The sequence below is a fragment of the Orbicella faveolata genome, unplaced genomic scaffold (assembly GCF_042242905.1).
Source record: "Orbicella faveolata isolate gen_17 unplaced genomic scaffold, um_ofav_v1 contig_2, whole genome shotgun sequence".
NCBI lineage: Eukaryota > Metazoa > Cnidaria > Anthozoa > Scleractinia > Merulinidae > Orbicella > Orbicella faveolata.
The window spans coordinates 29821543-29832645 of NW_028301547.1; the positions used below are offsets into that span (position 1 = coordinate 29821543).

An 11103-nucleotide genomic window follows, 5' to 3' on the forward strand; every position below is an offset into this window, starting at 1 on the left:
TTCGAAAAGCTCCCGCCGTTTTCGTGGAGGATTAGTTTGGATGGTAGGCCTAACCGCGGTGTGGACGGGGCCTAAAGCGCCCTTGTCGACCAGTTTCGTCCCCAGAGCCCGCTCGTTTTCGATCATCGGCAACCGAACGTCCGACGCTCCGGTTGCTGTTGTTGTTGTTGTTTTTTTTATAGATCGACAACATTTTGCTCTCAAAGCTAAGTAGTTGCCGATAAGTAACTCCCTTGCCTGTCGCTGAGTAACCTATTGCGATTTGCTCATGCCTGGTAATAATGCAACAACTAGAAACCTTTCTTACTAACATTTAATGATTTTCATTTATAGACATCTCATTATTACATTATTATCTTAATTGTATTATATTTAGACCTCAAAGGCGTCAGATATGCTAATGTACCTAAAGTCAGCAAAAAAAGTACTTCCAGGTCATCATGAACACGTGTAACTGACTAGACAATTATCAACTCAATATTTGCCACCCACAAAGCCATTCTCTGTTAAGGGTTGTCCAATAGACCTTAAGGTGGTACCGGAGGCTCGTTTGGCCGATTTTGGGAAGTTTTTTTAGGGCTGTATCAGAAACAATTAATGAGAGTGAAGTCGTTTCCACATGACTCCACTTTGTCGAGTCGTCTAACTTTAAAGATGTCGCCATTAACCGAAAGTTAGCTCGTCGTATTTTACTAACCGGAAGTCATACTATGTGATCATGTATAAAGAGGAAGAAAGGGTAGGAGGTGACAAGTCAACACGAGTACACATGGTTCGCCGAACTCACGACTGGTGTTGGTTTTGCGCCTAATATGCCATTTCCGAGTTACCTTCTGCTTCTGTGTCATAATGACTCTTCGTGCGAAATCATTCATATGAATGGTTTGCACGGACTCGTTTTGCAAAAAGAAAAGCGATTCAGTTTCGGCAGTTAGAGCAGGTTTTTAATTGAGTGGCTAAGTCAGAACCAAAGCAATTGTAACCACCCATCACAACAAACGGAAACACCGTAATGAAACAGGTAGAACTCAAAGCAAATAAATACGGCACGTGGTGGCCTCCAAGCGCGTGACAAATAGCCTTTTCCACGGTTAGCTTTGCTTATTTACATTACAATGTAATCCCACGTGGATGCGCATTTTCGTTGAATTATATTGTCATGCAAATGAGGAAAGTTGCCCGTGAAAAGGGCTATCCTGTATTAGTTTAGACAATTTGGTATCTTATTGGTTGAAAACAAGGCGCAAGTTGATTTTTGAATTAATCGGAAAAGGTTGAATCAGAAAAGAAATACAAAACAGAATGAGATTATAACTGTAAACTGGAAATAGCTTTAACTCAGTCTCAATGAAATATTCCTTTGTAAGCCGCGGCGTTATCATAAAATTCTGAAACGCAAATCTCACTATTAAATTTCTTCTCCATTTCATGCTGTAATCATATTCTATGTATACTAAGTTTGCTTCCGCCAACATTTGAGTTCCTGGATCTGTTGACATTCTCACATGACATGTAAAGAGAGTTCGCAGAACCGGCAGTGTGTGGCTCGCGAGCGTGCAATTCACGTGACGCTTCAGCCTCGCTTGCAGTCAGACAGGCCCTGGCAACGAAATTTTCCCGCTTTATTTTGACTTCAAGTTTGCGAGGGACATCGGGAATGAGCCAGTCCAGGAAACCAACGGTGAAGAACACAAAATATTGAAAGATGATGATAAAACCCAGTCGAACAGCAAGCACGAAGAAGTATTGGCGGTTGAAATCGTAAGGCTCGACGGGATCAAAGTACTCCTTGTATCTGTAAAAACCAAAAACAAATAAGATACATTGTAACAACTGAAAGGTCATCCACATTGCGGGGATAGCAAACATGGGCTAAGATGGACTATTAGCTTTAAAATCGATCAATATAACGTTTTTTTTTTTTTGTTTTGTTTTTTTTCCAACAGAAAACGCATGTATCGCTGCATGCTGTTTTACCATCCCCGTCTGTATGTACGATAAATTTCGGAAGTGGTCAAGTTGTAAAATAAGAATTTTTAGCTTTAACAGTTTTCTTGTCAGAAAAGTATTTGAAAGGGCTCAATGCCTGAAAACTGAAAATTTGTTCGGAGCAAGTAAATAACTAATCTTTAAATTTAAGGCGGATTTTATCGGCGGGACTGAAGGCGATCGGTCTGCTTTAAACAGGAATAGCGCTGCAACTGAATTAAACGGATGTTTTTCTTTTTCCTTTGGAAAACGTCTTTCTTTTTCTTGGCAATAAAAGAATTAATCAATCTCAATAACTTTAATGTAAATATTCCACTCCATGGCCGGTAAGGCTGTGTTATTTACTGACCTGCAGTAGGACTTGTTATAAGGTAAATTTTTGAAAGGGTCCCGAGGCAGGGCCATTTTACTGAAGTCTTTAATGTTGAAGTAAGATAAGCTGTTATTGACATAACCAGTCAAACTTCCATCAGGGCTGTACGCGTATTTGTAGACTTCCCTAAGAAACAAATGACAGTGACAAATAGAACTTAGTATATAGTTATTTATTTAAAGAAAACACCAATAAGACAATGAAGGAAACAATAAAGAAATAAACAAAACGATAGAGCAGCTACTCCCAAGAATTTTTGTCAGGTTTTTTTTTTACACAGATATCTCGATCCCCATTTGTACACTTGGGTCGAGAGAGACATTGTGAGGGTAAAGGGTCCTGCACGATGGCGACAATCGTTGAACACGATTTTCTCAGCGAGGGGCCCGTTTCTCGAAAGCCATTGTAGTTCATTTGTATCTAAAAACAGAGAGGTGTATACTCCTGAAACTTCTTGTATGGAGGGAAACCTCTGAATATTAGACTAAAACAGCTCTGTAATCAAAAGGCTTGAGATTTTGCTATGGCTTCCCGGGTGCGAAAACGTTTCGGAACCTTCGAGAAATGGGCCCCAGGACTCATAACCAGATCACACTGCGATTCTCGCTAACAACATACATTGTAAGGCGTGTTTGATTGAAATTTACCTCGGAATGAACTCAGAAGTAAAGGCGATTACAAACGAGTTCACTAAAACGGCAAACCAACTCATCGAACGAAGAATTCCAAACCAGATTCCAATCCCTTGAGCCCGCTCTGCTATCGGTCGGCGGAAATTCACCGCAAAGTTAATAGCATCTATCCGAAGTTCCAGGATGTTGTTGATAAGTGCGAACAAAGGGGCCAGCGGAAAGGCTGCGACGAACATCGTAACAAAACCAAACTGGATAACTAAAAAATACCTTAAAAATAAGTGTTGTAATAGCTGAGTGCCCTGCGAGCAGTTGGTTACTCCTACGCCGAACGAGAGAGAAACCACTGCAAGCAATAAATTTTGCATTCTTTGGACCGGCGTTGTACAAGCATTTCTTGGGAACAAATGGAATCGACGTCAAATGCATCACGTGGGACGTGACGAACTCGCGTATGCTCAATGGAAAAGCACACTTGCTCGCAGTGGATTCTCTCTCGTTCGGCGTAGGAGAAACCAACCGCTCGGAGGGTACAGCTGAGTGAAATATTTACAGCATAATAAATGTATGAAATCAGTTAACTATGTTAGCATTTTGAGGTTGGAGCAAGTTAGGCCAAAACGTGTTTTAACGAAAAATAAAATTCCAACAATTGACGAAAAACGCACCTTCCCTGCGCCTGAGATGCAATCTTAATTTATACTTTGGCCTCAAGTCTACGCACGACTATTGCTTCATTAACAACCACATTGACTTCATTCAGGTATCTTCTCGGAAAATAATTGATCGATTCACGATTTCTCCCAACAGGAGCAGAAGTTACGACATGACGTACACGTATAAAGGCTTGACATTCTACCGTGTAAAGTTACGAGCAACTTGTGGAAACTTTCCCACATTCTGCCAAGGCCATTTTTCAGGGCTGTAGCCAAAAAAAAATGACTGTGGCAACGTCCATGAACAAATTATGACTGAGGCACTGTCCACGGTTAAATTCTCTTCCTGGGTATTCAGGGTGTTTGAGATGACTTTCTGAAACTCGTTAATAATTCACCAAGTTAAAACAAAGAAAATCACAACCGTGAAGGAGGTTTGGATACCCGGTCTTAATTAGCATAGATTTTGACGATTTTATACTTTACCGTTTACTTCTTAGTTTTTTGTTTCGATTGAGAAAATATATCAAACACTCGAGACAGTGTTTCATCGGCTATTCAAACACCTCGAATTTCGTCAAAAATACTCCGCTGCGCGTCGTACCGTATTTTCAACTCTCTTCTGTGTGTTTGGATATCCCAATGAAAAACTGTCTCTCGTGTTTGATATATTATATAAGTGTTAAAAACGAAAAAAAAGATGACTGAGGCCTCGGTTTACCTGTTACTAACTAAGTCCCTGTTTTGTCAGTGAACGAAAGTGTTAACAAACAAAAGTACGAATCGAACTAAACGAAGTGGCGAATTATTTCCCGTACCCATGTCATGGTATTCATAGAACATTCTTAGCTGATGTTCACTGTTTAGGAGATAGTCTGTTTCCCACTGGGTGGGATGCACGATCTTCTCGGCGCTCTTGCGGCCGTTCCACCAACGTAGCAAAGACCTAACAATGAGGACAACGCAATGAAGAATATAAGTGATCGATCAAAAAGAAACGTCGATATATTACGAAGGAGACAAATTTTAAGGAGCTACGTCACGGTTTGTACATCTTAAAAAGTTTAGGCATAACTTCTCAATTTCGTCGTTTGTAATCCGTGTTAATCTTCTCCATCCTTAATCATGCTAACCATGTTTGTTCCTTAATGGTTTAATATTATCTCTTTGGCGCATTTCTATATCTTAGTAAACTACTATTTTCAGGTTTCCTTCCATTTAAAGGTAATTTTGTACGCGGCCAAAATAACTCAAAATGCTGTGTCTGAACTCCTTTAAGAAAAGCGCGCGCAGGAAAGAGTAATACTTACGGTACTGCAAACTTGGAAATGGAATTGATGAACTGTTTTCCCACCATGATAACAGCCAACTGAATGCACAGCTCAATGAAACATCCTGAAGGATCACAGCCTTCCATTCGTCCTCCGGCAATACGATTGTAATTCCCAGGGTAACCTATGATATGACTGTTCTTAAAGAACGCTATGTAAAACAACGACGAGTACATATTCACGAACTGGAATGAAAATAGTTTCAGTGTTAAGATGTTATGATACTCTGTTCTGGTTCGTGGCGTTTCCCACTCTGTGAGCGCAACAGCGATCTTCTCATACACCAGACCCAGCACTGTGATAGCCAGGAGATTGAGCACGGACGCGGTCAGTGAGGTAATTATGCGCGCGCCCTGTTGCACGTCTTCATCAGGATACGCCGACAACACCGCAACCATGGCGGCCCGGTAGATCACAACTCCCACCAAAGTAGCAATCACTAGCAGCACCATGAACGAAACGATCATAAACCCGCAGGTAAACTTTCCCGCGCGTAGCGAAAACGGGATGTAAGGCTCGAGTTTTCCAGTGACGGGGTTTGGTTTCTTGTTCTGGGCTTTGGTGACAAAAGCCGGGCGTGGAGGTTCGAACTCTTCCTCAAAGTGCAACATGTCCCACTCGTAAGCCAAGCTTATCTGACGCCTCCGCCACACCTCCAGAAACACCGTTGCCCAGAGTGACATAAAAACAGCGAAAAACACCGTCCCCTCGTGATCAAACAAATGAGTGACTTTGGCGTAATCACAGCTCTTTGTTAGCGTCCAATAGCTGCAGTCTTTGTCGCACAACGGACACATGTAAAACAACTGCGAATTATTTTTATCACAAATTTCTTTCACAGGTGTAAAAGTCCTCACTGTTATGAGGCCAGCCACAAAGCACCACAAGCCAACCAAAGCAGCAATTACAAGCATGAAATTGTAAGTTCCTAGCCAAGCAAAATAAAAAGCCACCCGAGTTCCAAAGTACTTCTTCACCGCAGTCAAGGGCTGATATTTGTACCACTGGCTAAAAGAAGCCCAGTTCCTGCACAGACGTTGTCTTTCGTTTTCCGTCGCACCATCTTCGTTTTCTTTCCGAAGATCTTCGTGCAAAGGATACGCAACTGTGTAAGCCCCTTTGTAGAGCAGACGAGAGATTCCGAAGTCGTCCATTTCTGATGAATACTTCGTCGAGAGAAGTAAGCGATGTGTCATTCGACTTCGGTCGATGTCGGAGAAAAAAGTTTCCCTGTCCTCTATGAGAAAGCAGTCACTCTTTGCTCTGCTGAAAAACGCCGTGACTGGCCGCTCGGTTTTCCTGTCGGAGTCATCCTGAACTTGAAAGATATTGAGGACATTTTTAGCCTTTTTCAGCCATCTTTTCTTGCTGGAGGACTTGAAACGGGTTCCTTGGTGCTCCGCGCTAACAGGCACACGGATCATCATTTCCTCTGCGCACTTGGCCAGCACGTCCCATGGGGCATGAATAAGGACAAACACAACATTCTCCTGTATATAGTGAAAGAAAGCCTTATATTTATGTGTCCACCGGGACTAGCGTATCGGGGTACCCGGTCACTCCCCCCTCCTCCGCTCCTGTCCCTAGTCCCTATTTTTTAAGGAAAAAAAAAAAACGGGCAACCTTCCCTGTTTATAAAGGATATACGCTTTGGAAATCTTTAGCGTTCTTGACCGGCGTTTCTTTTATGGCATTTCTCAAAATGTTTTGCTCGACATCCTTTCAAGCGCTTAGTTTCAAAAGGAAAAACTGGAAAAAGGTAATTTCAAGTGATCTCGCTGCGACATCAGAAGCGAGAGAAATGTAAAGAATTGAACGCACTCACAAGTCCACTGAAACACTTGATTTTCACAGGTACACAACAAATTGCACAGGTGCAAAATTCTTAATATAAACAATAGAATTTCTCTGTCATCATTTATAACATAGTACTTTGAACAACATACGATGTGTTCAAATCTGTTTCCCAAGTGCAATTTAAATCGCTTTAGCATTATAAAAATAGAGTTTGCATGCAAAGCGTCCATTGAATGTGTCGGGCAAGTCTAAACCAATACGAAAACAAAATTGACAGGTTCACAGCTGGTTTACAAACCTGCTCGTCCGATGTTACATGCTCTACCATCAGTCCTTGTTTTTTGAGATTTTCTTCGTATTTCTCCCTAATCTCTGCTTTTTCTTTTTCTTCTTCGTCATTTTCTTTACCCGACTCCGGCTCAGAATAAACCAGCACATAATCAATCTTCTGCAGCAAAGAAATACAGAATTCAATTAGCCGGCAATGATTACTTACATATTCTCCTATGGCATCGTCGAGAGTAAAACATGCAGGCAGCGTGGTGAGAACATGCGCTTTGATCACATATGTTTTGACGCGATGTAGAGCTTATGTGGCGGCCGATATTTCTTCCAGTGCTAAGTATATTTTGTCCTCTGTATCATAACATCATGAAAAGTGACAGTGTTCACAAAACTAAAGCTGTTCATATATTGAAAGAAAGTTTTAGTTAAATTTTCCGGCCAAGATAGTGCACTTTTCACGTACAGTTTTCTTGCACTGAAAAGCGCGTTTAGCCTGACTGCTACACCAAAATATTTATAACACAGTTCCTCACCTTGGTTGAAATTTCATTTGCATTTACAGATCTCGTACTCTCTTTGCTTCTGTTCTGTAAAAGAATTTCTTCCATGGCCGACGGTTTCCCGCTCTTAGAAATGTTATCAAGGTTGATTTCCGAAGAACTTATCGCAGCGACATAACTGTCGCGTTTCTGCGAATTTTGACTCCAACGAAGTGTAGCGTTCCTGCCTTCAGATTTGTGGGACGCCTTTAAGATTCCATCCCCTGTGGTTTTAGTGGGCACATGACTTATTTCTTCAGCTTTATCGTTTGGCCTTGGTCGTGAAATCGGATCACTGAAAATGAAACAATTTTGTTTAGTCAAGTGGTGCGTAAGCACTCAACATTTAACCCACCAATCGGCAAACAGACAATAATATCAAAACTCGCCTTACACTTCAAAACAAAATAGCGTTGTCTAAATGAAATACGCACAGGTTGAGTAATAATTACATGGTGGAATGCAGGTGGCTAACCGCTGGGTTTTTTTTATGTGTGTGTGGGAGGCTTTGCAAATACATGTATCCCTTAATTACTGGATTACCCCTGAACTCGCTTTTTTCAAACTAACAGCCATTTTCTTCCACCGTTTGAAAGGAAGGACTTTATATTAGCATCAACTGCCGTGGCTTGACGGTACCTAAGCTCGTCTATAAATATATATATATATATATATTTTTTTTTTTCAAGACGCTTTTATTTGATATTCCCCATTCCTTGTTTCTTATTCTAAAATGTACCGTGCAATTTTTCGGACCTCAAGTGTAGTTGATCAGAGAGATATACTTCTAAAGAGGCCATAAGTTAAGTATTCCATCTTCAAAATTATTTCCTTTTCAAAATTATAAACATTGATTTGTTCAGAACAGTCGTGTTTAACCAAACTTCTCGCCTTCCTGAAGTGACTCGAGTTGTACAGCACAATTGATTACATTAGTTCAATGTAAGAAATGTACGAACATGTACACTAAATTTCAAATGTCCGCACTGAATCGAAGCTGCTGAAACCAACTTACCTTCCAACAAGACAAAACACTCTTGAATTGTCCATTCCTTATAGTCCCAAAGGGAGGCAAGTAATAGATCTTTGTAAAATTTCGATTTCGCAATCAGATTATAATTACGTAGAACTGGATTTGCATTGTTAATAAGTAGTTGGGAGCTAATTAATTCAGGACAGAACAATAATTTACACGTCAATGCCTGGAAAAAGACAGAAAGCTGTCTGGTGTTTGATTGATTGAATACTACCTGTTAAAGATACCTTTTTACGGCGAATGGCGCATAAGATAAAGGAATAAGCATCGTTACACTATTTTCTATTCATTTTTCTTGCTTTTTTTTTTATAATATTGTTTTCCCGGCCCAGGCTCGATATTTAACAAATTGACGTCAGTTTTTTATGCGTCTGTCCTGTTATTGATCATGAGTTCGTCATAACATTGTCAAAGTAGCTGTGGATCCACGAGGCGAAAGCCGCAGCACAGATCTAAGCAATAGAGCACTTTTTCCGTGACTGCATAGCCTCATCTAAACACGAGCAGGGTTGGGAGAATTCGAGATAGTTATGCAAACCCGAGACGTAGTTGAGGGCTTGCATAACTTTCAAGACTTCTCCCAGCCCCAGAGTGTTTAGATGAGGCTATGTAAACATGGAAAAAGTACTCTGCTACTTTTATAACATAATTCTCAAAAATTAAATAGGCGCGAATCTATAACGTCACAACCGTGTTTCCATACTCTCATCTAAACACACCTATCGACCAATAAGAGCGCGCGTAGTAGCTCAGTTATTTTATTAAGCCTGATATGACACAGATAACTTCTTGCAGAAATTTAATTAGCATCGGACCCACGACTAGTGTTACGTTGTTGTTCAGTGTTGTTGTTGTTTTGCCGTTTAGAAAAGGGACGAATTTTATACTGTTTAGTTAAAAACCTATAATTGCATTGTAGATACAAAATATCCATAAAACTTCCTAAATTTCAGCTTCGATATGGCTTATAAAATATATTCTTAATTTATATATCTTTAAAAAAGTGTATTATTTTTGAGGCATTTTTGTCGCATCCGCCTTTTTTTTTTTCTTTCACTCATATTGAACATTTCGCATGAGAATCCACCGCTAAGAACTGATTTTCTCCATAAAAAGAAATAATCAATATTGTGAAAGTCAAGAAGATACATTTATGTGTGGTTTAGGCAAAACCAGTACTTCATCAAACTACTTCTCCTAGACACATCTCAATGAATGACGTCCCCAAATACCTGGACAAAAATTGCGTCAAACAGCGAACAAGATAACTTTTAATTAATCAAAAATTGCCCAGTTTATGCATCTCTCACTGGCTCGGGGCTAGTGCATCCTTTGCAGGAAGTGAATATTGAGAAAGTTAGTGTGCGAGAAAACAGTGACATTGAGATTTGTGGCGTGACTTCGTTGTTTATTAACAGCGTATGACAGCTGATTGGAAAAAAAATATGGTCGGTTCAAAGGGTCGTTTTATGTAATATTGTGGGTCCACATGTCGACACATCGGATTAATTTAGTTCACACTATAGTTGTAATAATAGAATAATCAAGATGCTCGCCGAATAATAAGGAGATCAGACTTAAGCAACGACAACGACGACGTCGAGGACGACACCTAGTCGAGAATTAAATGCTCAGGCTAAATATGCAATGACAGCGTTCAATTCCAAATGGAAATACGAAAAATTAGCCGTCACCGGTCGCGTAACTCAGACTACGCAGAATTTGGTCATATCGTGTTGTTGTTTTGCAGAGGACGCCAGCGAAATGTACAAAGAAGTATAACGCGCGTGCAGCCATTGTTTTGCTCATTACATCTTGTGTTTAATTTGGTTGTGTTCTCGTTGCCGTCGTTGCCATCGTCGTCGTGGTTTGCTTAAGCTCCCTAATGTTGGACATGAAACCTCGTGCGTCGCCATGAGATTCACAGTAATTTCGAAAACGTTTTTCAGCGCATTCAAAAACCCAGACAAACCAGAAGTTGGTCACAGTGAAGTTCAGAGTCTTCAAACTTCTTCCCCTTGGATGAAAGCGAAAAATTACACATTTATTACTATTATTTTTCTTTTTAAAAAATAGTGACTTTGAAGAAAGCCTTAATGGCGACTAGCTGAATTAAAGTAAATCACAGGTCGAATTCATCGTGTCCGAAATAAAGAAAAGGTTGAATATCTGTGCAATCTCTTCACAATATAAGCTTATTGAAAGCCGTGCAATGACCATTCTCGCAACTAATAGCGCGTACATATTTAAGATTGCTGTGGATATTACCGCTTTATAAAATTGTTATTTTCGAAATTGAATCACGTACTAATAGTTCCTCTTACCTTGAGCCTTCCTACAGGTGCAAAGGAGCGAGAAAATAAGCTGGAAGGGCTTTTTGTGAAATTAATACGGTATTCCTCACATGCCGCAACACATTGACGAGACAACACATGAGCAGTGATTGACAGGAGACTGGGATGAGG

The 11103-nt window shown here is 40.4% G+C and overlaps 1 protein-coding gene across 2 annotated transcripts; it reads right to left on the reverse strand.

The window, feature by feature from the left end:
* Positions 1-295: 295 nt before the first annotated feature.
* On the reverse strand, positions 296-11077 carry LOC110063972 (anoctamin-4-like). Of its 2 annotated transcripts, none has more exons than XM_089290753.1 (8): positions 10963-11077; positions 7597-7897; positions 7077-7226; positions 4961-6471; positions 4469-4596; positions 3010-3253; positions 2339-2488; positions 296-1795 (listed from the first exon to the last, which is right to left on the reverse strand). In XM_089290753.1, exons 2-8 carry the CDS (start codon positions 7669-7671, stop codon positions 1438-1440), a joined length of 2616 nt encoding a protein of 871 aa, XP_089146879.1. In that variant the 5' UTR covers positions 7672-7897; positions 10963-11077; the 3' UTR covers positions 296-1437. The 2 variants fall into 2 exon arrangements, with proteins under 2 accessions (XP_089146879.1, XP_089146878.1); XM_089290752.1 differs by lacking the exon at positions 10963-11077 and adding an exon at positions 8618-9544.
* Positions 11078-11103: the final 26 nt, after the last annotated feature.

What these genes read in the sequence shown, in the direction of transcription:
- LOC110063972 (XM_089290752.1), bottom strand. Translation starts at nt 8,652, where the DNA reads ATGGACAATTCAAGAGTGTTTTGTCTTGTTGGAAG. An exon ending in GTGTTTTGTCTTGTTGGAAG is followed by an intron (nt 7,898 to 8,617) that starts GTAAGTTGGTTT and finishes TTTCATTTTCAG; the next exon opens with TGATCCGATTTCACGACCAA. An exon ending in ATTTCCAAGTTTGCAGTACC is followed by an intron (nt 4,597 to 4,960) that starts GTAAGTATTACT and finishes CCTCATTGTTAG; the next exon opens with GTCTTTGCTACGTTGGTGGA.